This window comes from Saimiri boliviensis, chromosome 2 (assembly GCF_048565385.1).
Source record: "Saimiri boliviensis isolate mSaiBol1 chromosome 2, mSaiBol1.pri, whole genome shotgun sequence".
NCBI classification, from domain to species: Eukaryota; Metazoa; Chordata; class Mammalia; order Primates; family Cebidae; genus Saimiri; species Saimiri boliviensis.
Window position 1 is genome coordinate 141,212,291 of NC_133450.1, and position 26,039 is coordinate 141,238,329.

The window sequence follows — 26,039 nt, forward strand, 5'->3', positions numbered from 1 at the left end:
TGCTCTTGTTTTGTTCAAACATCATCGAGGCCCTCCCAGTTGGCACAGTCACAGAAATGTCCCTGCAGCCCCAGAGCCTGCCCCACACAGGCCACTCTTGTCATCTCCTCTCATTGAAGACCTGTACCCGGTCCCGTGGATCTGGGGGTGGCAGAGGGGGAGTGGCTGTGGCTGAGATAGGCCTGCCCTGGAGCTCACAGCCCAGACTTAGGAGGGAAATTCCAAGGAGAGGTCAGCGAGGCACCATCAAAGCCACCGGCACCGCCAGCCCATGGGTGGTGTCTGAGATCCAGGGCTGGGGTGCACATCCAGCCTGCCGACAGCCCATTTCCCTGGGCCAGGATGAGGCAGGGACCCTGGCCCCAGCACCGCACTGTGCTTGGCACACAGCTGGCTCTCAGCACCGGAGAGGAGGGAAGCAGGAGGGAGGAAGGCTGGAGATTGTCATAATTCTGTTTTAGAGACGAGACTGAAGCCATGGTCACTCTGATGCTAATGGGGAGAGTATGGATTCCTACCCAAGTCCTCTGACTTCCGGGCACGTGTGGACCCAGCGTCAGAGGCATCCAGGCCTGGGAGGGAGAGGTGGCACCAACAGGCTGGCTGGAGCAGGGGCATGAAGGCAAGGGCCTGGGAGCAGGGGCGTGACCGCGGCTGGCAGAGGAGGCAGCGGCAGTGGCTGGGGGTGGGTGGCAGAGGGCATGGATGGCAGTGGACAGATTCTGACCTCTGGAGCTACTGAGGAAACTACATGGGCAGAATTGCTGGAGATGAGATACAGAAGGAGACAGCCGACTCCAGGTGTGGCCTTGCGTGCTTGGCTGAGCGAGAAGAGATGCTGAGACGCGTGGGTCTGCCTCCTGCTGGCTGCGTTTCCTTGGCAAACCACTTCCCCGCTGTTTGCTCATCTGCGAAATGGGCACCTCGACATGGGGAAAACCTTCTTCAGGTCCCAGCATGACCCAAGTCCCTGTAAAGACCCATGAGGAGCAGCTCTCTTCCTGGTGACCTGCATGGCACAGGCGCACGGCACTCACACTCCCTGTCCTAACTCAGAGGGCCTCGGCCTGGGCTGCACCCACAAAGCTAAGCGAGTATTGATTCCTGGGCCACCCCAGAGCTTGTCCTGTCAGTAGTGCCTGGGATGCTGCCGGGTCTGGGGCAGACGCCACTGCCTGAGGTGATTTGAGTGTGCAGCCAGGGTCAAGCGATTCTCCTGCCTCAGCCTCCTGGGTAGCTGAGATTACAGGCATGAGCCACCACACACGGCTAATTTTTTTTTTTTTTTTTTTAGTAGAGATGGGGGTTTCACCATGTTGGCCAGTTTGGTCTGGAACTCCTGACCTCAGGTGATCCACCTGCCTCAGCCCCGCAAAGGGCCATGATTACAGACATGAGCCCCCATGCCCAGCCCCCTTCACCCTTCTTCTGTGAGGCCCTCAGCACAGCCAGCGTGGGTGTCGTCCTGGAAGAGGGAAGGCACTCGTCTGTGCCTCCAAGCTGCCCATCCGCCTGACTGGTGGGGTGGACATTAGTGGCTGCTGGACACACCCTCGGCCTCCTCTCAGGCCGCCCAGGAGTGAGATCAATTCTGAGTCCAGGATGACTTTCCCAGGGCTTCCAAGACAGCAGAGGGGGGTGCACCTCCGCTCCCTGGAGTTGCAGGTGTGACCTCCTTACATAAGAAGTCCTGCAGGGACACAGCAGCACCTTGCCCCTCTCAGGTGCTTGGCTCCAAGGAGCTCCACCTCAACTAGTGACTCAACTCACAGGCATTTATGGAGCACCTATTGTTTACCAGGCCTGTGCATCAAGGGGAGGCCAAAAGCCCACCCTCATGGAGCTGGACTTGAGGTCACAGTGTCCTGTCCAAGGGAGCAGCTCCAGAAAAAACAAGGAAAATGAAGCAGGTGGGCCAGGCTGGGAGCAGTGGGGACATGCAGGCTTCCTGGAGGAGGTGAGGCCCGGCACCGTCTTAACGAGCCAGAAGGAGTCAGTCACCTGGAAGGGAGAGGGCAGTGCCAGGGGTGCCAGGGGTCTCCCGGGCCAAGGGATGGTCCCCGAGGCCAGTGGGCACATCCTCAGAGCGGTCCCCATCCTGAGACAGAGGCCATGCAGACAGGGAAGGGTGAGGGTCAGGTTGGACCCACTCAGAAGAGCCCCTGCTGGGCCGGACTTGCTTTGGGCCACCCTTCAGGACTGTGGTTCTCCCATGCACTCCCGCACCTGCAGCATTGGCATTCCCCGGGCCCTGGGGAGAAAGGCATCTTCTCCGCACACCTGAGTCCGGAGCTGCAGGGTGGAGCCCACAGTCAGGTTTCAGTGCGTTCAGGGGATGCTGGTGCAAGCCCAGTTTGAGGGACAGGCCGCTGGGGAGGCCCGGACGACCTCTGCTGTGGAGAGTGCACGCCAGCTGCGGAGACAGGTCCCCTGCAGGGAGACAAGCCAGGAGGAGGGGGCAGGATGAGTGGTGTGTGCGTGGCCCTAACAGGAGCAATGTGGGTGTCATCTCAGCCGCAGATACTGCCCCCTCCCCGGACACCCAGGTGGGCAGGGCCCTGAGGCTGAGCCTGGGTGTCTCCCGCATCTAGAACAGCACCTGGTTCCTGGCGTACATGAATACCAAGCCCGCTGGTCCCAGGATGGAGAGGGTTGGGAGGCAGGGGCCCAGTGCCAGGGGATGGCAGGCATCTGCCACCAAAGAGGCTGCCCCGGCCCCAGGAGGCCAGCCGCTTGGCAGAGGGTGGTCGTGGCAGGGCAAGTAGACCCAGAAGGGAGGCAGCCGTTCGTGAGTAGGGTGGGCTGGGCTTGGACCTTGGAAGATAAACCAGGATGTCCCAGTAGCTGGGCCCTGCCCTGTCCAGAGCCTGCCTGCCCGCTGAGGAGTCCAAGCAGAAACCCTTTCTGCCAGCGCAGAGGCAGGGACGTGGCTGTGGAGCTGCTGCCTTCCTCGGGATCCCAGGAAGCTTCCTTCACAAACGGCAACAGGAGTATCCAGGTTTTTCTCAACTTGGCCCCGTGTGTCCCATGTCCTGACTGAGAATGCTGTTCCGTGGGCCTCTGGACACCCAGCAGCCCCTCAGGCAGAGGAGACCTTGGTAAGGGCTGGAATTCTTGGCTGGGGGCAGAGTTTCCTGGCCACACTGCTGGCTGGGGTCTGGGGTGCCTTCCATGTGTCTGCTAGCTCTCAGGCCTCTCCCGGGACTCTAGGTATGTTCCTGCCAAGCAGATTCTGTCTGCTCCTCTCCATGAGGCTGAGTCAGAAAGGGCCTTACTGAGCATCTACGAGTTTTATTTTTATTATTTTATTTTATTTTATTTTATTTGAGACAGAGTTTCGCTCTTGTTACCCAGGCTGGAGTGCAATGGCGCGACCTCGGCTCACCACAACCTCCGCCTCCTGGGTTCAGGCAATTCTCCTGCCTCAGCCTCCTGAGTAGCTGGGATTACAGGCACGCGCCACCATGCCCAGCTAATTTTTTGTATTTTTAGTAGAGACGGCATTTCACCATGTTGACCAGGATGGTCTCGATCTCTTGACCTCGTGATCCACCCGCCTCGGCCTCCCAAAGTGCTGGGATTACAGGCGTGAGCCACCGCGCCCGGCTAAGAGTTTTATTGAACATGAACTCGAGGTGCTGGGCCACTCTGGAGGGGAGAGGCTTGGAATCGGATCCAGGCTGTGCTTCCTCCCTCTTCATACCTCAGTTTCCTCATCTTTGCCTGAGGATGCTCACAGCGCCCGTGCCGACCGTGCCTGTGGGGTTCATGGAAGCACCGGGGAGCCCCCAGCCCAGCACGGGGCTTAGTTATGTGTTTAATAAAGAAGAGTTCTGGTGGTTCCAGCAAGTCCTGGCCTAGCCCTCCCTCCCGTCTGCCTTCCAGGCCCTGAACTGGGACCATGAGCTGCACCCAGTTCTTGGAAGAGGAAGTTGAAAAAAAAAAAAAAAGAAAGAAAGAAAGAAAGAAAAGCAGCAGAGAGAGTTTTAAGAACCTAACTTCTGCACATTGTTATTTTTAAGGGGGAGAAAATGCCAGCTTTGTCTGCAGCTGAGCTGGGACTTGCCCGGGGTTCTCAAACCCCACCGTCCCACCCCCCCATTTCCTGATCCACGCTGGGGCATCGGGAAACCACAGCCCAGAAAGTTCCTGATGCATCTCATCTGCCTTCCCCTGGCGGTCCGGAGCCCTGGCCTGGCCTGCAGCTCTGTGCTGCTATTCCCGCCTCCCCCAGGAAACAATGGGGACCAGGCAGGTGAGAGTGGGGGCCATGGGGACAAGACTCCAGCCCACTCAGGGCCTGCAGTGCAAGTGTGCCCAGCGGCCCCCACTGCACTGAAATCAGCGCCAATGCAGCCCTACTGTGTGCGTGAACTGTGCCGCCCCGTGGTGGCCGCAGAACTGCAGTGGGAAGCCAGGCTCTTGCCTTCATGGGGCTTAGGTCTGATGCAGGGAAGGTGGCAAGTTTACTCCGTCCCTACAGGCAAGCTGAGAGTGGGGCACGGAAGGAAAAGGAGAGACGTCCGATTTGAAGTGGCACACCGTGTTCACCCTGGAGCCCTCACCCCTGACCATTTGACCCTGTGCTTTCTCTCCCCGTGCCAGGCTCCTTGGCTGTCTGTTCTTGTCTGTAAAATGGGCGTAATAATAAACCTTGCCTGGGCTGTCCAAGCAATGAAAGACATTGGTGAAGGGTGCCATGCCCTCCTGGCACAGAGGTAATGGTGCTTGGCACAGGATCCTGTGCTTATTAGGAGGCACGGGGAACCATGTAGGGTGTTTGAGTGAGGCAGCAATCTGTTTAGACTTACAGTTCAGGAACTCCAGTGGGGCAATACAGGATGGCATGGGCAGGAGCCCCAGGTCATGGAACTTCCCAGGTCCTCGGAGGATTGCTGAGCATTCTACCTGAGCAGCTTTCTCTGCTGTGTTGAAACCACCAATGTCAACAGTTGCAGGGCCTGCCAGAGAGATGGGCCTGAAGCATAGGCTTCTTTAGGGATGTGCATAAATATTTCAGACCATGTGGTATTCGGAGCAGGAGAGGTCTGGGGGTTTCTGGGAGAGGCTGCTGAGCTCAGCACCCAGAAACCCAGTCCTTTGCCCTCCTCCTATCCCCTCTACCAACAACATGGTGCCCACAACCATTCAGGGTGCCTAGCCTGTGTCTCACTCTGCAGCAGATGTGCCAGTTGACCCTGGGCAAGGCCTCCTCTCTGGGGGGCACAGACACCCATCTTGACAATGAGTGGATCAGCAGCATGCTAGATCTGTGAACACACTAGATCCCTCAACATGCCAGATTCTCCAACATGGTAGATACCCCAACATGCTAGATCCAACATGCTAGATCCTCCAACATGCTGGATCCTCCAACACACTAGATCACTCAACATGCCAGATCCCTCAACATGCCAGATCCTCCAACATGCTAGATCCCTCAACACGCCAGATTCTCCAACATGCTAGATCCCTCAACACGCCAGATTCTCCAACGTGCTAGATCTCTCAACATGCTAGATCCTCCCACATGCCAGATCCCTCACATGCCAGATCCCTCAACATGCCAGATCCTCCAACATTCTAGATTCCTCAACATGCCAGATTCTCCAACGTGCTAGATCCCTCAACATGCCAGATTCTCCAACATGCTAGATCCCTCAACATGCTAGATTCCCCAACGTGCTAGATCCTCCAATGTGCCAGATCCCTCAACACGCCAGATCCCTCAACATGCCAGATCCTCCAACATGCTAGATCCCTCAACACACCAGATTCTCCAACATGCTAGATCCCTCAACATGCCAGATTCTCCAACATGCTAGATCCCTCAACATGCTAGATCCTCCCACATGGCAGATCCCTCACATGCCAGATCCCTCAACATGCCAGATCCTCCAACACTCTAGATCCCTCAACATGCCAGATTCTCCAACGTGCTAGATCCCTCAACATGCTAGATTCCCCAACGTGCTAGATCCTCCAACGTGCCAGATCCCTCAACATGCCAGATCCCTCAACACGCTAGATGCTCCAACATGCCAGATCCCTCAACATGCCAGATCCTCCAACGTGCTAGATCCCTCAAGACACTAGATCCCTCAACATGCCAGATCCCTCAACATGCCAGATCCAACATGCCAGATCCCTCAACACACCAGATCCTCCAACATGCCAGATCCTCCAACATGCCAGATTCTTCAACATGCTAGATCCCTCAACGTGCTAGACCCTCAACATGCTAGATTCCCCAACATGCTAGATCCTTCAACATGCTAGATCCCTCAACATGCTAGATTCCCCAACATGCTAGATCCTTCAACATGCCAGATCCTTCAGCATGCTAGATCCTCCAACATGCTGGATCCCCCAATACGTTAGATTCTCCAACATGCTAGATCCTCCAACATGCTAGATCCCCCAACATGCTAGATTCCTCAACATTCTAGATGCTTCAGCATGCTAGATCCCTCAACACATTAGATGCCTCAACATGCTAGATCCTTCAGCATGCTAAATCCCTCACACACTACATTCCCTCGACACGCCAGATCCCTCAACATGCTACATTCCCTCAACACAGTAAGTAGATCCCTCAGCATGCTAGATCCTTTTGCAGCACTGAGCCCACCCTCACCCCAGAGTCTGGAGCCCACCTCCTTGGATCACGCAGCCCAGGTATACCCTCCTTTGGGCAAGCAGGACTTGGAGCCAGAGGCAACAGCTCCAGGCCTGACAGCAGCGGCCACAGCTCAAGCTACATTTTTGCAAGTTCTTCTCTAGATCTTTCTGTTCAAGGGCCTGGAGTAGCACAGCAGCCTGCCTGACAGAAGGCCCTGCAGGCTGGGCCTCCCGCCAGCATGATCTATTTGAGCGCCTTGTGGCACTGCCTGCTGCTCTGCCCCCAACAGGGCCAGTGGTGTCCCCATCTCCCACCATCCTCAACTCGGTCTCAGCAGAAAGGGGCTGGGACCAGCTAATGGTTCTTGAGCAGGGTCCGAGGTTCCCTGGTGCCAAAGCAGGGAGTACCGCCATCTCCCCCATTGCCCGGCCTTGCAGCTCAGGGTACAGGGGCGTCTCACCTGCCTCCGTGGCTGCTCCTGGCCTCCTGCCTCACTGCAGATGGCAGCAGTGAGGTCCTGGCAAGCACTGGGCTCCCACCCTTCCCTCCTCACTCAGGCTCGCCCCTCATTCCTCCATCACCCTTTTTTCTTTCTCTCTCCCTTTCCTCTCTCTGCTCCAGGGGCTCCCAAGGAGACCCCAGGAAAGGGCCTCAGGGACGCCAGTCTGAGAAAGTGGGGTTAGTTGGATTGGGCAGAAGCTGGGGTTTGAGGAAGGCCTGACTCTTAGGGTGATGGTCTGAATGCCCACCTCCCTCAGACCACCCAAAGCTCCAGATGGGAGTCCCAGCCACGTCCATGGGAGACATAAGCCCCTCATCTCCAGGAGGCCCAGGGAGCAGCTGGGCAGCCCTCAGCTGGGGCCCCCTCTCCTCCCACACCCTGCCTGGTGGGGGCTCTCTCAGCTCCACCTGACCCAGCCTCTAACTGCACCGAAGCCTAAGCCCTGCCCACTGGGTCAGAGGAAGCAGTGACCACTGAGGACCATGGAGCCCCCGGTGGCTTTGGCACAGGCCCATGACGGAGGCCGGGAGGCCTGATCCTGACTCTCCCTGCCCTACCTGATGGTTCCTGAAGTTGGCAGATGACTTTCCTGGGGATCAGGCTGTGGGAGACAGTCACCTACTCCCTTCAGTTTCTTGCTTCCTGGTTATGGCTCCAAGGCCTCCCAGCCATCCACAGCCTATGCGTTGGCTCCAGCTCCTCTCCTCCTGGTCCACAGCACCTCTCGACTCCCCTTCCCAGCTCCACACCATGCCCGTGGTGGGCCAGGCAGGGCTGGCCCTGGTCTCGGGCCAGCTGAAGCTGTCTTCATTGGGGCCTCTGTGGCTTGGACTCCAGACAGGGATCGGCTTTGAGCTCCAGCCAGACTCCTTAAGGAGCAAGGACAGGTCTGTCTGGTAGGGTTTTCTGTTGCTCAGTGGATCATCTCACTCTTCTGGCCTCAGTTTACTCCCTAGAAAATATGGGTCAGGCTATCTCCTTGCAGAGAGATGTCGGAGCCCCTGCTTCCCCGATGGCCGGGGAAATGGGCTCTTGCCACAGTTCACGCCGTCACCTGGGAAAGCCGCCTATGCTGACAGGTCCCAGGGCGAGACGAGATGAATGCTCAGAGTTCCACGAAGCCTGGCTGTGATCACGGTGGTTCTTACAACCCCCGATATGGTTGAATGGCAGCTCTGAGAAAGGCAGAGATCCACTGCTCCCAGTCAGACCCCACCCCTGCCTCACTCCCACCCAACTGCCCAGCTTCGCCTGGCCCAACGTGGAAACGGCTTCCGTTCTTCAAGAGCACAGGGGCCCCGGGCATCACCATTCACTCTTTTGTGCCAAGCACACACTGCGCACCCTGCTCCCACTGGGCCATGAACCACAGACTCTAAGAGCCTGTCCATGGTACTGACCCCAGGGTGCCCTTCAGCTGGGGTCTGGGGAGAGCTTCTAGAAATCTGTGGAACCTCAGAAATGGCCAGCAAAATGCCATTGTCCCTGTGCTCTTTCTGGGGACCCCTCAAGGAATCCAGCCAACCAAATGGGCAAACCCTGGGCACGGGAGAGTTTCCCAAACACCAGCTCCCAGTCCGTGCTAAGCCCGGCAGCATCAGTGCCCTTGCCGTGGGCGTTTTCTGCCGTCCCAGACAGACCGTAAGCTGCTCAGAATGGTGGTGGGCAGGGGCCTGACTCACTGCCCTCTCCCCCCTGCAGCTGAGCTGGGGCTCGAGCTGGGAAGGCAGACATTCCAGGTGCTGTTGGGAACTGCCCTCCAGGCCCCCCAGACCCCTTCCTGCCAGCCCACCCCCAGCTGGGCTCTGGATAACGTCTTGGAGACCAAGCTCAGCAGCGCAGGGCAGCCGAGCACTTCCTCGTCTATTTATTACTGAAGCCGGCATCTGGGAGCCTGCGGAGCATGAAATTAGGAACAAATGTGCAGGAGGTCTAGACAGGAACTCTGCGGGCTGCGCTCCGATCGAGGACGCCGGGGCCCTTGGGCTTCCAGGTAGTGGGAGCGCCTCTGTAACCAGACAGATGTGTTTGTGGAGGAAAAGGCATTCTGAGTCTCCGTAAGCCCTCGACGAGACGCCAGTGTGGGGAGGAGTCTGACCGTGAGGCCAGGAGCTTGGGTTCCAGGCCCAGCTCTGCCCTGGGCCCCTGGGACGGCCCATTCTACCCCGGCCTGGGTTTCCCTGTCTGGAAGTGGAGGGCGCCCGCCTCACCTGGTTGGAGCGGCTGCCTATGAAGCCGTCAGATTGCAGGATCCCTGCAGCCGCACTGTAGTGGGGGACGCTGTGTGTTCACCAGGCTCCCCTGTCCTGGGGCCCGGTGGGTTTGGAAGATGCAGGGCTGGATGAGCCAGAGGGCACGGCCAGAAGGTCTCGGCTTCTCCCTGGCTCCTACCAGGAGCGCTGGGCATCTCAGGTGAATTCCTTAAGTGTCGCACGGGCCCTGCACCATGCAAGGCAGTGGCGGGGGCTGGGGCTGGGGCACAAACTCCATAGGCTCTGGAGGCTCCATCCCCTCAGGCTTTACAGCAAGTGAGGGGGATGCGGCAAGAGGGACAGAAAACTAGCAGAGTCTGAAATTCGACACAGGACATGTGGCCCAGATGGCAGTGAGCAGGGGTCTCCTGCCAGGCAAAGCCGGGTGTGGGGAGGGGCTCCCGGGGGAGGCAGGTGGAGGCTGGTGTCTGGCTCTGCCTCCAGGTGTTTCCTGCCCATCCCCCACCCCCCACCCCCGCCTCCCCAGGTCCACACCAGTCGGTCCTCGGTGCTGCAGGAGACAACTGAAGCTTGTGAGCGCAGCTAGCTCTCCCTGCCGGCTGCTGAGACGAGACAGGGGACTGCTGCCTGCCCAGGCCCCTTCACCAGAAACTCTGTGGATGGGGGCAGGGGACGCACAGGGTGGCCCCATCTCACAACCTGTCCCTGTAAAAACCCGGGGTGGGAACAGGGAGGCAAAGCCATTTATAAAGCTTTAAAACCATTTATGGTCCCAGGGGGCAGATAAACAGTTCAGCGCTATTCTTGCCAAATTGTCTTGGCTGGCAGTGTGGAGGCTTCAAGGGAGCTGGAGGAGGGGTGCTGCCTGCATCACAAAGCAGGGGCAGAGTGGCCTCCACCAGGCGGCCACTGGGCCTGCCCGACATGGCTCTGCCTCTAAGGCTTGGTCCGTGCTGTTCCCAGCACCCATAGGCCCTCTCCTCCTTCTCCCAGCCCATCCTTCAAGGCCTAGCTCGGAAGCTTCCTCCTCCAGGAAGTTCCCCTTGGTTCCTCCCTGATCCATTACCACCCTGAGCACCCAGGTCCTCCCCGGTTCTCTCAGGCACTCAGCTTTCTCAGAGCTTAAGCGTCCTTGTGAGCCAAAATGTCTGTAGCCCTTCCCTTCTCTGCTCACCCTTGGAGGGTGTCATCTGGCTTTATCACTTTATCACTCGATGCTTTTTTACATTCGTGATCCTGACTTTGTTGTGTGTCTGAATCATCTGGATTCCTGGCAGGGCTGAGTAAAAATCCAAGTCCCCCAGAGTTGGGAGGAATCAGTGTCTAAGCCCTGCCACACCCACCTTACAGATAAGAAAATCAGTGTCTAAGCTCCCCCGTACCCATCCCTGAGCTCTTACAGATAAGAAAACTGAACCCTGAGACAGGCCTGTGACCCAAGGTCACCAGCAAGAGTAGAGCAGGATGGAGGCCCCTCAGGCTCGTGTCACCTGGGCCACAGCTAAGCAGAGTCCTTGGGTCCATGCAGGGAGGAGGCTGAAGGTGAGCACCCAGGGAGGGCAGCAGGCGGTCCGTATTCTTACCCCATTAAATGAAAAGGTAGGACGTGATCCCTCTTAGCTCTGGAATTTGACGTTTTGAAGTTCTGTGGTGTGCGTTAAAAGTTCAGGAAGTCTTCCTGGAAGAGGAGGGCACATGCTTGCCTTTGATGGTGGGTAGGTCTGGGAAGATGGGCATTCCAGAGGGTGGAGCACAGCAAGAGCAAAGGGGCAGCAGGAAGGTGGGGGCCCGGCGAGGCCCTAGTGCTCCTGGGAGCTGATCAGAGTGAACTGGGGGCTGATGTCAGGCCGGGCGCCGGCAGAGCTGCCAGCGGTGTATGTGTCTGTCGGCTGTGCCTGGCCCTGGGACCTGGCGCCGTCTCGGGCGTTGCTGCTCCTCAGCGGGCGTGTATCTGCAGAGCGAGGCTGAGAGGCTCCAGCTGGACCGGCCCGGGTGTCGGAGGGTGGCTGCTGACAGCCCTGGGCACCTGGCCTGAGCCGGCACCCTTCCCGTCACGCTGCCAGGCCGCTCGCTGCTGGAGGAGACCTGGGCCCGGAGGAGCTGCAGCCGGGCGGAGCCAGGGACCAGCTGCATCTCAGACCTGAAAGAGAGCTTTATAGCAAGCAGTCTTTTTCTGAGACCTGAGGAAGGACTTAGACCCAGAGAGGGACGAGGTCCTAATAACATCAGCACGGCACTGAGCACAGGCACCTCCTTCCCACAGAACCCCTGGGGTTCTCCTGCTTTACAGAGGATGGAACTGAGGCAGAGGAATGGAGGCATTGGAGGCCCATTCTTGCAGCTAACAAGAGGCAGAGCCAGGCTGGTGCTTGGGAGTCCAGCCTGGGTGTGTTGCATGGCTCCCCCGTACCCATCCCTGAGCTCCTCAGCCCACCCACAGCCACTGGCAGTCTCCATCCTCCCTGCAGTCTCAGCCTGACAGCACTGGGAGCCCCTTGACCCAGGCACATGCTTCCCTATGGGAACACCGTGGCTCCCGCTACCAGTCAGCCCCAGCCATGGCCCCTGGTGGAGGACGGTGCTGAATTATAATCCCTGCATGACCACAGATAACACTACCTCCCAGAACCCCTCTCAAGCTGTGCGAGTGCCCTCACTGATGAAGTGGAGCCATAATTACGGGGTGCAAATAGCTCAAATGCACTCCAGGTGACACACACCGCAGGAGTCACTCTGCGGGTGTTGGGAAGGATCGGCACCAGAGTCAGGACCACTGCAGCAATCTCTCCTGCAGCCATGGCCTTCCCCCGCTCCCACCGGGGACCGGCACCTTCTGCGTCTCCAACATGTGCACGTCCACCCCAAACCAATAAGCTGTGGCCCAAATGTCAGGAGCAGATGGCTCAGGTGTGGCCACCAGCCTCCTGGCTCAGGGGACAAAGAAGAGGGCCACAACTGGGCCAGCACCCCCAAACCTGATATCAGCACAGGGCATGCTCCCCCAAAGATGCTGTGGCATTCAGGCCATTCGTGTGGGGGAGACATGGGATTCAGCAGTCAGGGGAGGGCAGCAGGGGCCCCAGGGTGGACGGGAGCAGGGGATCCAGCCCTGACCCGACCCAGACCCTTCATCTTACTGGGGTGCCGGGCAGCTCACTTCTCTCCAGGCCTGTTTACTCAGCTTCAAAAGTAAGCACTACACCCCCTGGTGCCACACAGTCCCTGTGAGATCACTGGGACATCAAAAAGAAAACCACTGCAGTGGATTGAAACACATTAAATCTATTTTCAAAAAGCAGTGAGATTGCATCGATACTGTAAACATCCACAGACCTCACAGGGCACCAGCTCATTCTGATCCTGGGTAAAGGCAGGAACGGAACCTCCATCCTCCGAGTCTTCCCTCTGCAGGCTGCAGGCTAGGGTAACCACCCAGATGAGAAGAGAATGTGCTCTGGGGCTTTTTCGGGAAGAACTAGAGCCTGTAAATGTGGAAGAAAGGACACGTTTGGAAAGTCTTGCTACTTTGTAACTCCCAGTGAAGTGACGAGCCAGGTGAACGCACAGCCCCGCTGCAGCCGTGTGCTGGGAGCCCACAGGACCTGACAAGGGCAGCTGCGACCATTAGCGAATGGTGACATCAAGATGAGGGGCGGCAGACACCAGGCCCCTGGAAGAGATGCAGCAGGAAGCCAGTTGAGAGAACACTGATAAAGGAGCACGTTCAACGCCAGGCAAGGAATCCCGGCCAGCTCCAGGGCGTGGAAAATTCTGTCAGATAAACAGTCCAGTTTCTCCAATAAACAGCGTGGGGGTGGGGGCCGTGAATGAGTTTCGAGCTGTTCTAGAGCAAAAAGAGCCGATATCCTGATTTGAACTAACCAACTGTAAAAAAGGCATTTCGGAGATGACAGAGATTGCTGCTGAACGTAGGCTGGGTAATTTTTTTTTTAAATCCTCATCCGTCAGATTCTGCACTGAAGTAGTTATGGGTAAACGGATATGCTCTGTGATTTCCTTTAAATACTCCAATCTCTTCCTCCACCCCATCCCCCAGCAAGGAAAAAAAAATTGAGGTTTGGGACATTGAGGAAGGGATGTGATGGCGCCGGTTCTGACTGGTTTGAGAGGTGACAGTGAAACGTTCAGGAATTTTGTAAGCCGGTTGTCAACCCTTGCTTTAACTGAAACTGGTCATGGCAAGAAAATCTACAGCACGAAAATCAGCAAATGCTCCCAGCCGGGTGCTTTTAGAGCTGGTTTATCAGCTCACCGCAGGACAGGGATCAGCTGAATGCCAGCAGCCACGGATAGACCGTGTCACTCTGTGTTGCGTCTGGCGGACGTTTTCCACAATAAGGAGTTTGCAAAGGGCATGTCCCTGGGCTTGGAAATCCCACGTCTAAGAATGTGTCCTGAAAGCTACCGAAGTAGGTTCAGGTGGTTCCCGTGACTTAGCTACAAAGACGCTTATTAAAACATTGCTAAAAATATTTCCTTAATGTAAGAAACCCACACATCTGAAGGGAATTGGTTTTCAGTTTTGCAAGATGAAAAATTCTGGAGATGAGTCGCCCAACAGTGTGAAATATACTTGATGCTCCTAATCTGCACACTTAAAAAATGGCTAAGACGGTACATTTTACGTGTGTTTTACCGCAACTAAAAATTTTAAAGGAAAGGGGTTGGCTACATTAAACAATGGAATCTGCTTCGAGATTATGTTGCAGAAGAAGGTGTGAGGATCTGGAAGAATAATGGTGAGCCTGTCAGACGCAAATGCAGGGAAGCAGGTTACAAAACCGTATGTTCGGCGAGTGACTGCATTCGGGTAAATTTAAAACCACACAAGCTGGTAGAGCCAGGCTGGAAGGGCGCCATTCATTGAGAGCGTGCTACACTGAGCATGGGGGGACATGCTCGTAAACGTGTCACAAAACCCCATGCTATTAGTGTTCCCCTTCTACGGATGTGGAAACTGAGGCTGGGACAGGGACAGAGGCCAGCAGAGGCAGAGCAGGGCCTGGGGCCCCTCCCGTGGCCCGTCCCTGGCGGAGCTCCTGCCTCTCAAGGGCATATCCTGGGGTGCTTCATTTCCCCCAAGGCTTGTCTTCTCAGTTTTCTAGAGTAGCACGGGTGACTTTTGCGGTGGGGAAACGTGATGCTGTAAAGCTGGCGGCGTGTGTTGCAGGCTGTTGATGGAGAAGGGGGCGGATGACAGCCGGGACCGTGGTCATCACTGGGGGCATCTTGGCGACTGTGATTCTACTGTGCATCATTGCTGTTCTGTGCTACTGCCGGCTCCAGGTACTCTCGGAGGGCGGGGAAAGGGACAGGGCAGGGTGGCCCGGAGGGTGCCCCTACCTCGGGAGGGAGCCCTGCATGAAGGCCCCGAGGGTCAAGGCCCGAGAAATAGGGAAGAGCCTCATGGCAGAGGAGATGATCAGCAGAGGGCAGCCGGGACCCCACTGTGGGGCTTAATGAGATGTGCCTGACTCCCCTCACCTGGGGCTTTTAATGAGGCTCAGAGAGGGGAAGGGACTTAGCCGAGGGCACCGGCTGCCCAAGGGAGTGCCACAGCGAGCCTCCCTTCCCACCTGCACTCCTGGGCAGTCCAGGGTCCCTGTGTCTCCAGATGAGGGGGAGCCATTGGCGCAGGGCAAGGCAACAGAGCTGCCCGTGCCGGTGACTCCTGGCTCTGCCGGTGTGGGCTGCAGACCCTTCCATGCCTCAGTATCCCCACCTGCAAGATGGAAATACCAGTCACAACTGTGCATTGCTGGGTGGAAGAGATGAGCGGGTCATCGCGAAGCACCCGCACTGTGCCTGGCCGGAGCGAGGCCCATAGCGCCGGTTAAACAGCTGAGGTGTCAGGCCTGGGCCGCCCCATGCCCGCTGTGCTTGTCTCCCCTGCCCAGTTGGGGCTAGCCCTTCCTGCATGCGGGTTCCGGGGTGGGAGCCGGCTGCCGCAGGGTCACCATCCCTCTACCCACAGTACTACTGCTGCAAGAAGGACGAGCCGGAGGAGGACGAGGAGGAGCCGGACTTCGCCGTCCACTCGCACCTGCCCCCGCTGCACTCCAACCGCAACCTGGTGCTGACCAACGGGCCGGCGCTCTACCCCACTGCCTCCACCTCCTTCAGCCAGAAGTCCCCGCAGGCCCGCGCCCTCTGCCGCAGCTGCTCCCACTGTGAGCCCCCGGCCTTCTTCCTGCAGGAGCCGCCAGAGGAGGAAGAGGATGTGCTGAACGGCGGGGAGCGTGTGCTCTACAAGAGCGTCAGCCAGGAGGACGTGGAGCTGTCCCCGGGGGGCTTCCAGGGGCTGCAGGCGCTCAACCCCAACCGCCTCTCTGCCATGCGGGAGGCCTTTGCCCGCAGCCGCAGCATCAGCACTGACGTGTGACCTGGGCCCGCCCCCGCGTCCCTGGCCTGGAGGGTCCTGAGACCATGGCAGGGCTCCCGTGGCACACCCGCCTGGCCCCAGGCCCCAAGTGGGGCTTGGCTGAGCCCTCTTCAAATCCCTGCCCTCAGGGGAGGCCCAGGCTTGAGGAGCCCCCGGGCTCGAGGCAGGGATAAGGCTCATTGAACACAAACGTGTCCTTGCAGGGAGGCACAGCTGGGATCTGGGGCTGGAAGGACCCGGTGACCATACAGCGGGCCGGGCATGGATGGTTGCTCCTGACGCTTCTGTCTCAGCCCCAGCAACTTGGCCAACCCGAGGGGTCTCCATGGGTCACCCCATCCCTGGGCCTCGGCCTCACCTGCTCAAGAAGGTGTGACCTCAGTGAGGCTCGGGGCTCCGCAGCAAGGCACTCCCACCCTGGCAGTTGCAGACCAAGGATTCCGCGCCTCCGCCCTGAACTTGGGCCTCTCTCTTCCTCGCTTCCTTCTCTCCCCGCACTCCTCCCTCCTCTCTCTCACACACACTCCCGGTTTCAAGTGCCAAGCATCTGCCCAGGCTGAGAAACGAGTTGCTGCGCTCCCTGCAGATGGACAGGCTGCCCCTGAACAGGAGACTGTTGGGGCAGCAGGGCCCTTGGGATGCTCAGCCCAGACAGGCGTGTTGGTGGGAGAGAGAGAGGCCTCGTCACAGCCCACCTGCCTTGGGAGCAGCAGCGTGGAAATTCTCAGACGCAGTGCTCAGCCAGAAACGGGCTGGCAGAGCCGAGGCTCAGGGTTTGACAACCCCCTAGTCCCTGTGAGACTTGGATGGCCCTTCCCACCCCTGGGCCTCGGTCTCCCCATCTTGTGTGATGAGGGGCTGGTTGCAGAGGGACCCTGAGGACAGAGGTCTTCAGGGTCTGGGTCTCAACAGGAACTGAAGTCCCCAAGGGAGACAGATCTGCAGGTCACCTCCCCCACCTGCTTCTCAGCAGGATCCAGGAGGCCCGGCCCAGCCCCACCCTGCTCCTGGTGGACCCCAAGCAGCCGGAGCCTCCTGCTGCTGTGCGAAGGCCTCCTCTGAGCCCACTCTCCACCAAGCGCCCACCCAGGCTGAGTTCTCCCGGGAATTCCCACCCGCTGTCCTGCTGCTAAGGAAATGATATCAACGGCTACCCCAGAGAAATCCCCCAAACCCACGGTCACCAGCCATCAGGAAAGCAGCTCTTCCTCACCCAGGAAGAGGCACTGATTACTCTCAGCAACCTGGCCCCAGGATTCCCCCTTCCCTCTCTGGGGCTCTTCCTCTCCTTCTGGGCCCTGCCATGGAGCCCCAGGGCCAGAGCAGCCCATCTGCCCAGGGAAGGCACTCTCCTAAAGGACAAGGCTGGCCGGGTGTGGTGGCTCATGCCTGTAATCCCAGCACTTTGGGAGGCCAAGGCAGGTGGATCACGAGGTCAGGAGTTCAAGAGCGGCCTGGTCAAGATGGTGAAACCCTGTCTCTACTAAAAACTACAAAAATTAGCTGGGTGTGATGGCAGGCGCCTGTAAACCCAGCTACTCAGGAGGCTGAGGTAGGGGAATCGCTTGAACCCGGGAGGCGGAGGCTGCAATGAGCTGAGATCATGCCACTGCACTCCAGCCTGGGTGACAGAGTGAGACTCTGTCTCAAAAAAATAAAAATTAAAGACAAAGCTTTGCAGGCCAGTGGCCTTCCCTGAGCTGGGGGCAGGGGGGCGGTGGGGGTGGCCTGAGCAGAACACTTCTTGCTCTTACTCAAAAACAAAGTCCCCCCATTTCCAGAGGCGTCGGAAGTGCTGGTGGAGACACAGTCATTACTGTTCTGTCCTTCTCCTCCTTTCTCCCTACCTAGCTGGGACGGTCCAGTGGCATTCCCCCTTGACGTCCCTCGAAGCCCCGGCCCCCGGCCCGCCCACACCTCGGGCTTCCTCTGTGCATCTGTGAAGTCTGTTTCTGATGCGTTGGCGTGGGGGGTGGGCTGGGTGGGTGGGGGTGAGGGCCCGGAGCTGGCCCGTGCTGGGGCTGTTCTGATTCCACTTCCCACTTCCTTTCTGGTCTCCGTCCCCTCTGTAAATATGTAGATCTCTTTGAACAGAAGTAAGCACCCATCCCTCCCAGCCTACTGGGCTCCCCCGTGGGGACCTGCTGGGGAGCTGCCGGCTCCCTGAGGAAAGTGAAAGCCAATAAAACATCTCCCACACTCCCGTGCCGCGTCTTCAGTCCACCCAGGCATCCAGGCCGCCCACACCCACGCTCTCGAGCCTTCTGGGAGGGACTTCCTTCTACCTAGCAGGAGGCAGAGTCAGCTTCTCCCCGGGATGCAGCCAGCGGGGCCAGGACTCTGCCCGCGGGACCGAGAGCTGCTCTCGGGCTTGGGGACAAGGCAGTGGGCCACGGGGGAGTTTCCCGGGTGGCTCTCCACCTTCCAGCATTGAGAACCATGCTGTGGCAAGATTCCCGTGCCGGGATTCCCATGGCACACCCACGTGGCCCCAGGCCCCAAGTGGGGCTTGGCTGAGCCCTCCTCAAATCCCTGTCCTCAAGGGAGACCCAGGCTTGGGGAGACCCAGGCTTGTGGCAGGAATAAGGCTCGTTGAACATAAACGTGTCCTCGGCGGAAGCACGGCTGGAGACTGGGGCTGGAAGGACCAGGGTGGACTCTGAGCCCCGGGGCGGAGGGTTGTGGGGGGACAGGCTAGGTCTCCTGGGAAAAGCGACTGAGCATCTCTGGGCCTTAGTTTTATCCTCCACACAATGCGGTGATCATGATACCTGTGTCATGGGGACCTTTGGAAGGTAAACCCAGGCGGCACCTGTGCCGGCCACAGAACCTGGCATACAGTAAGTACACAGTAAGTGTTGGCAGAAAGGAGGTGCCGGGGAGGAAAAAAGTAAGACAGGCAGAATGCGTTGGGGGAGAGAGGAGAGAAGAGCAGCAAGGTGAGGGTGGGCACAGGGTGAGGTGGGCAGAGAGGCCTCAGACTCCCCGTCTCAGCGACTCGGTTTTGACCAGCCCAAGCTGGTGACTTTGAGCAAGTCCATCCCAGGGGCCTCTAACTCCTGGCTTCAGGGATTGAAAGGTCCATCCCGACTGCAGCCCCTCACACACATGCGTGCAGTCACACTCAGGGGCAAGAACACACTGGTGGGGGGGGGGGTACTGCCTCAGTTTCCCCAGAAACTCAAGTCGTTCAGAAGCTGTCCTAAAGCTGCGAAGGGCCCTGCTCTAGCTCCCAGTCTGAGGACAAGCTGGCCTCACATCAAGGAAGCAATTGGCACACGCTTACCTCCCGGGTGCCTGCGTGCACCGAGACACCTCCTGGGGTCCCTCCTCCCACGTGGCATCCTCCGGCTGTGTCGCTTTTCCTCTCCTGGGTGCTCTTTCCCACCTTCTCGTCTGGGAAAAGCCGCTCCTGCTGCTGGTTCAGCTGAGCAGCCCCTCCCCAGAGGCCCCCGGTGTCCCTGCACCCACGTGTCCAGGTCAGGAAGACCCCCCTGAGGTCCAGGAACGGCAGTGACAGTGCTGTTTCCTGAGGCTCAAAATGGGCCCAGCCCCGTGCCCCCAACACCTGCCTGGCCTCCTCTCTTCTTCCCAACGCGCTTGCCAGTGGGTGCCCCACACCTTAGCCAAGGTCCCCGGCCCCTGCTCCACAGCTCCTGTACCAGTTGCTGACGGGCTTGAGATGTCAACTCCACTGCTAATCCAGCGCCTGTCCCGGTGTCCCCAAACGCCCTCCCCGCACGCTCCTGGGCCCCTCGTTGCCTCTGTCTCCACCTGACCGTCTTTCTCCTTGGAGCAGGCGCTGTGGCCTCCACCTGCACCCTCCTCGCCCCACACCTAAGGCCTCAGTGAGCTGGAGAGACCCCACATGGCCATGCCCGGGCCCTCCAAGCCCCGAGGCTGCCTACTCCTCCAGCCAGAAGCAACTGAGACCCCACGATGCCGCCATAAATAGGACCACTTTATTCACGTAGACGAGTACTGACCCGACTGCAGGGGCGGGGCCCGAGGTCCATCCCAAATGCCCCGTGGGCAAGCGCCTCTGCCCGGGGTAGGAAGTGCAGCGGGAGGAGAGCTCCACGGGAGGGGCTCCGTAAGAGGGGGTACACCTGGGCCTCCTTGCTGCCTGTGCCCCTCCTCACCCCACAGCCTCCAAGGGAGGGAGGCCCCCCACATTGGGCTTGCCTGCCAGTCTCCTTCAGAAGGCCCTGTCACCCAGAGAGGACATGGGCTTCAGGCCAGACGTAAGACACCTCCACCACTTGGCTGTGGGCCCTGGGCCCCTCGGCTGGAGGAGCGGGAGCCACAAACACAGGATCCACGCAGGAACACGGATGGGCTCCCATGACAGGGGTGGCTCTGTCTTGAGGGAGGCCAGTGGGTGCTGGAGGACACTGCCCACTTTTCTGCCCCAGGAGCACAAAAGTCCATGGGCCATGGGAAGTCCCCTCTCAACAGCCGAGGCTCAGTGCCACGTCCCTCAGGCTGGCGTGCCCTGCAGGAGGGGTGTCTGTAGAGGGCCCCAGAAGCTGCAGCAGCTTGGTCTTTGTCTGGAAGGGGCTGCAGCTGCCGCGCCTAGGAGTGGGAGGGCCTGCAGGAGCGGCAGCACGCCTTGCTGTAGTACCAGTGCCCACAGAGGTTCACCTTGATGGCCAGGGCACAGTTGGTGCCTGGCTGGTCCTGACAGCTGTCATCTAGAGAAGGAACACAGGGCGAAGCAGGGCAGTTTCAGGAAGTGGCCGAGGGGTGAAAACCCCAAGGACCCTCACATGTCTTTTTCCAGGGGTAGGGGCAGTGGGCCTCCCACCCCACACAGACCCCCATCTCTAGCCCTCTGCCACCTCTTTCCTAGCCTCTATCTGTCCCCAAGTGGTCGCCTTCCCCGATCATGCCAGGTGATTTGATCTCTGTCCCAAGAGGGGTGAGGCCTGAGGCTGGGGTCTAGAGGAGCTACAGAGGTCACACCCGAGGCCTAAGCATCCCCAAGGGGTCCCCAGGGGCTGCCCCGTCCACCATTCAATGTAGAACTCATCACACAGCCTGCACCTGGCTCCTCTTGGAGCCTGTCCCCTGTCCCGCCTTCAGGTGTCCTCCCCTCCCTGCCCCATGTCCCAGCCCCTGTCCATTCCAGCTGAAACATCCTGGATTCAGCTCTTGGCCCCACAGTGGCCCTGCCATCTGAAGCTGACACTTTCCCCAAAGTATGGGTCTCAGCATGGCTCCCTGGAGCTGTGGAGCCCCAGTCAGGCCTCCCCTGTCCCCCTTCCCACTCTCCCCTCTCAGCGGGGCTCAGCCACGCCGGGAGGAGGCCCCCGCTCCTAGCACACCTTGGTCTCTCAAGCTGGTTCCCAGGCTCACCATCCAGGTGAGCGATGGCTGCGCATCCTCAGGCCCTGGCTCCACCCTCGCCTCCCTGGGAAGCCCCAGGCCCACCTGTGCCTCCCGCCCCTCACCTGGGGGCTCCGTGGGGCAGGGCTGCAGATCACAGGCCTGTCTGCCAACGGGCTTCACCAGCGGATCGCAGCCGCGGACGATGTCAGTCCCCTGGTAGCACTTGACATCTCGCATCCTCACGCCCACCCCGCAGGTCTTGGTGCACTGGTATGGGAGACAGTGGGTGTGGGGAACCCTCCGTGGGGCCACAGCTTGGGCAGGAGGTGGGGAACCTGCACCCCGCCCTTCCCGGCGGCTGTGGGCCCAGCTAACACGGGACCTGGGAAGCACGTTGGAAACTAGACCTGCAGCTCCAGGCTGAGCTGAGGTGGAGACCAAAGGACACTGGCAGGTGGTCAGGGGGCTCCGATTCTCTCCCACCCAGGGCTGCCTCAGTCTCCCCAGGTGCACAGTGAGGGGTGGTCCCTCCTCTCTCATCTCCCAGAGGGTCCTCTGGGCCCAGCTCTCCTGGGTCTGTGGTGCACACCGTTTGTCATAAGCCAATAGAATGCATCTCGCGAAGCCACCAACCCCTCCAGTGGCTCCCTGTCCAGATGTTCCCCTTGGAAAACCCCGCTGAGCTCCCCAGAACACCAGAGACATCTGCTGGCCGCAGTCACCCTGCTGTCCTCCTGCCAAGATCCCACAGGCGGTGGCTCCCTCGCCCTCCCCCCGACATGGGTGACCCCACATCACCCAGGCACGTCTGGGACCCCAGCCATCGGGTTCTCTGAGGTGGGCGGGGTGGGAGGCCCCAGCCCTGGGGCCCACTCTCCACTTTTGTTTGCAAAGGAGCGGGGAGGACCAATTAAGACTTGGCAGAAAGACGGCGGACCGCCTGCCTGCTCTGAGCCAGTGCGTGGGGGCTGGCCTGCTCTGCGGGCAAGGAGAGGCTGGCCTGGCACCGACGGCGTGAGGACAGTCAGCCTTTGGCAGGGTCCCGAGGAGCCTCTGGACGTGCCTCTGGAGAGCAGCACGTTCCCAGCTAGCCCTGGTGCCAGCTCCTCTGCCCCTGGGGAGCGGACGGGACTGGGCAGCTGGGGGAACACACACTGACTGAGCTGCCACTATGCAGCAGCACTGGGGCAACCACCAGGAAGGAGATGTCCACGTGCCCAACGGCTGTCTGTGCCAGCCACGCCTCGTCCGGCCATGCCGCCTCCTCATCGGGGCTGAGGGTTCCCCTCCCCAGCACCCCAGGATGTTCTTCTGGGGTCTTCCCTTCATGGCTCCCCCATGCCATGCTCATCACCGAGCAAGGTAACTGTACCTAGAGGGTCCCTGTTTCCTGGCCCCACAGTGGCCCCCATCTGAAGCCAGCCCTCTTCCCAAACTACAGGCCTCAGCTGGCTCCCTAGGGCCCTGGAACCTCACTCAGCCTCCCTGCCCCCTCCCACTCTCCCCTCCCACCAGGCTCGGCCTTTCCAAAAGGAGCCATCCTGCCCCGGCACACCGTGGTCTCTCCAGTTGACTCCTGACTAAAGCCTGCCCAGGCTTCTGGCGCTGGCTCAGCTCCGCCTCCCCTGGGAAGCCCCAGGCCTGCCCTCAGCCTTTCCCCTCCTCGCCTGGGGGGTCCTTCGGTGGGCAACAGGGAATCAGTGAGTGTGTGTTCTTCCTCCTGAACAAGCGTGTGTGCTGTAGGGCAGGCAGAGGCCCTGGGCAGGGGCACGATGGAGGCCACACGCCACACAGAGTACACAGAAAGCCCAGGGCCAGGGCCCCACTCAGCAGGGCCGCGCTGGGGTCCCCAGCTCCATGCTGACAGACTCTTGGACTCTCTGCCTTGAACTCATAAGGTTTAGGATCTGGCACCCACCCGTCACAGCAACCAAGACGTGGAGCCCTCGGGTGCCAGGGCCTGAGACACAAGAACATTCCAGGCTCTGAGTCCCATCTGACACCCCTATTTTGTCGCCTGGGTATTCAAAGTTGGCCCATGAGGAAACTGAGGCCAATGGTAGCTGGAGACTCCAGGTACACAGCCTGGCTATGGCAGTCCTTGCCCAGTCATTCCCAGACACCCTGTGGATGCCTCAGGTGCCCCTCTCAGAAGCTCATGGCATCGCTAGGCGGAAGGGCGCTGCGGCCAGGGCTGGTACTGCTGTGAAAGGGGTGCAGAGGCCTATGTGAGTTACTCAAGTGTCTAGACAGGATGGCCTCCAGGGGCCCAGAAGGTAGAGGGGCGCCCACTGGCTCAGGGCAAGGCCCTGGAGTCACCTGGAGGTCCCATGGGAAGAGGAGCGGAAGGGGAGCACAGCAGGAGAGGTGAAAGCAATCCCTTTTCTCTTCGAGACAGCTGGGGCAAGGGGATGCCCAGCCTGTCACCTGCTCTGTGAAACCAGGGCTGCCCACCCACCTCGGGGCTCCCTGCTCTGGGCAGGCCTCTCTTCCCTTGCAGATGCCATACCCCACCTGGGGTTCACTCTGGGGCCAGACAGGCCTGGGCAGCAGTGTCTGCTACAGCCCCCAGTAACTGTGGGACCCGAGTGGGCCAGGGAGCTCTCTGAATGTCAGTTTCTTCCTCTGAGGAATGGGGAAAAGGGCCTCATGGTGCTATTGGGGCAGAGGAGACTCTTCAGGCCAAGAGCTGGGCCAGAGCTGCCACACGTGCCTCAAGGCCCTGGGATGGGAGGGCTCTGCTCCCCTCCACGGAGAGTGGAGACCTCAGCCCTGTCCTGCCTGACATCCCAGAGCTGGGCACTCTGGAGGCTCAAGAGTCTAGGAATCTCAGAGGGGTGGGACCCACGCAGCAGATTTGCTGCCTTTCCTTCTGGCCGTGCCCGCGTCCTGACCTGGGGTGTGTGTCTGTTACCGTCTCCCTAAATCCCAAGCTCCTGCCTTGGCGGTGGCTCCTGGAGGGCTAGGCCCGTGTCTGACTCAGCCCAGTGTGCCCGCTGTGCCCACCTGGGATCTGTCTATCCCATGGTGTCAGGCAATGGGTTGAGAAACACGCAACTCAGAGGCCGGAGTTCCTGGGCCCAAAAAGGCCCAGGACAAGTGCTGTAGGGATCCCAGGGACAAGAGCAGAGAAGGCTTCCTGGAGGCGGTGGCTATCACACCAGCTGATGTGGCGGAGTTGAGAAGCTTTCCTGGAACAGAAAGCTCTGACAGAGGCTGTTGGGGGGTGGTGGGGGGAAGCACTTAAGGAAGCTGGAGGCAGGAGGGGCGGGATCAAAACTCAGGCCTGGCCTCAGGCAGCCTCAGAGGGGCGGCGGGAGCTCACCTCGGACCACGGGCTGGTGTACCACTTGAAGCAGGGCCTTTCGAAGCACGTGCTCTCCTCCGGAGGCTTCTTGGCGAGCCCGCACTCGGGGCTGCTGCGTGTCTGCGGCTTCCCGTTGGCCAGCTCCATGCAGAGCACCAGCCGCTTCTTGACTCCGCGCCCGCAGGTGGTGTTGCACTGAGGCCAGGGCAGAGGGAGCAGGTCAGCACCAGGGCCCGGCAGGACCCGACACAGGGCCCACAGCAACTCTGCTGATAAGGGTCTGGTCGATAGCAATTGGGTGAAAATGCTCCAGTGCGTAACAGACCGGCTGAGAACTCTTTGTTCGATAACCATTTGGCCCCAAATGGATTTGATCAAAAGCAATTTAGCACAAAACCATCTGTTTTGAAACAAATTGGCTAATGGCAATTTGGCCAACGACAATTTGGCCAAAATCAATTCAGCAGAAAACAATTTGGCTGGAGATTATCTGGTTTAGTGATCTGCCTGAGGCTGCTGGTTGAAAGCAATTTGCAGAGCGCAGGGCGTCTGAAATGGCAAGTGGGTGACGATGCCGGGTGGGCGGGAAGACACAGTGGTCACGATCAAAGGTGGCACAGGCCGCTGTGCCAGGAGCAGGCAGCCCGAACAATCCCTGTCCCCAGCCCTCCACATTCCAGGGACTTGGGGGCCCAGGCTGGGGCCCAGGTCAATTCTGCACGAATCACTGAGTACATGCAAAATTGGGATTTGGGAACCGATCAGGTGTTTCCTACCTTTTAAGCCTTTTGTATTCTAGAATGATTTTTAGGAAATCGTGCCTTCATCGTGTGCAGTGAATTCCTCTTTCTCACCCATCTGTTGTCCCAGCCACCTGGCTCTCCTCTCTGGCCAAATGCTCTCCAGGCACAGGGAGGCCCTCCAGTGGACTCTGGGGTACTCACGCGCTCCCAGTCCTGGGCCAGCCAGTGGGCGGGACAGTTTTTGTCCCCACAGGGGTGGATGGCCAGAGGCTTGGTCTCCATCTGGCACTGGGACTCGGGCACCACCCGTCCGTCACTGGTCTTGCAATACACGTGCCTGATGGTTCGGCCTTGCCCGCAGCTTCCACTGCACTGCAGGGGGGGGAGGGCAGGCAGGGGACACCGGGTGAGAGGCAGCCACACCAGGAGGGGCCCTGGATGTCGGTCCCAAAGGAGAGGAGTGGCTCCCAGGCAGTGTCGAAGTGGTTGCCATGGTAACCACTTTTTAAATAACATTTTCTGTTCTAATTACAGAAATAATGCATGCTTGATGAATAGCACACAGAGAAAAAAAGCACACTTAAAAAGATCATCTGTGCACCCACCACCCAGAGGGGACCCCAGCTAGCATCTGAGCAGCTCTCTCAATGAGAGAGACAGAGACAGGAAAAGAGATAGAGACAGACACAGAGACGGAGATAGGGAGACAGAGAAACTCAGAGACAAACAGAGACAGGGAGACAGAGACAGACATGCAGAGGAACAGAGACACAGACACAGTCAGGGAGACAAAGACAGAGAGAGACGCCGAGAGACGAACAGGTTACAGAGGGACGGTGATGCTGGCCACTTGTTTGGGGAGAGGTTTTGATTCACATAATGACGGGGGAGAAGGCTGGTTGGGCATTCTTCACCTCA

The 26,039-nt window shown here is 59.2% G+C and overlaps 2 protein-coding genes and 1 long non-coding RNA gene across 12 annotated transcripts in view; 1 reads left to right on the forward strand and 2 right to left on the reverse strand.

Moving 5' to 3' along the window:
- FAM163B (family with sequence similarity 163 member B) overlaps nt 1-17,943 on the forward strand; it is a 33,943-nt gene extending 16,000 nt beyond the window's left edge. Inside the window, exons 2-3 of the mRNA XM_003941382.4 lie at nt 14,529-14,644; nt 15,333-17,943. Coding sequence (XP_003941431.1) covers nt 14,552-14,644; nt 15,333-15,740 — 501 coding nt within the window. The 5' untranslated portion in view covers nt 14,529-14,551 and the 3' untranslated portion in view covers nt 15,741-17,943. The remainder of the gene's footprint in view (nt 1-14,528; nt 14,645-15,332) is intronic.
- Nucleotides 1,290-9,819, reverse strand: LOC141583696 (uncharacterized). 2 transcript variants are annotated; one of them, XR_012516482.1, is made up of 4 exons: nt 8,179-9,819; nt 4,812-8,076; nt 2,281-2,430; nt 1,290-2,001 (listed from the first exon to the last, which is right to left on the reverse strand). It is a non-coding gene; the product is annotated as an uncharacterized LOC141583696 (long non-coding RNA). The 2 variants fall into 2 exon arrangements; XR_012516481.1 differs by having other exon boundaries at nt 4,812-9,819.
- Nucleotides 17,944-19,680: 1,737 nt separating the features above from the next.
- Nucleotides 19,681-26,039, reverse strand: part of ADAMTSL2 (ADAMTS like 2) — a 38,618-nt gene continuing 32,259 nt past the window's right edge. For 8 of the 9 annotated variants that reach the window (XM_074394544.1, XM_010352209.3, XM_074394547.1 and 5 more), the window contains 4 exons: nt 25,323-25,493; nt 24,397-24,573; nt 21,194-21,338; nt 19,681-20,434 (listed from right to left, as the gene is read on the reverse strand). In XM_074394544.1, coding sequence (XP_074250645.1) covers nt 20,316-20,434; nt 21,194-21,338; nt 24,397-24,573; nt 25,323-25,493 — 612 coding nt within the window. In that variant the 3' untranslated portion in view covers nt 19,681-20,315. The other variant, XM_074394545.1, reaches the window with a different exon arrangement.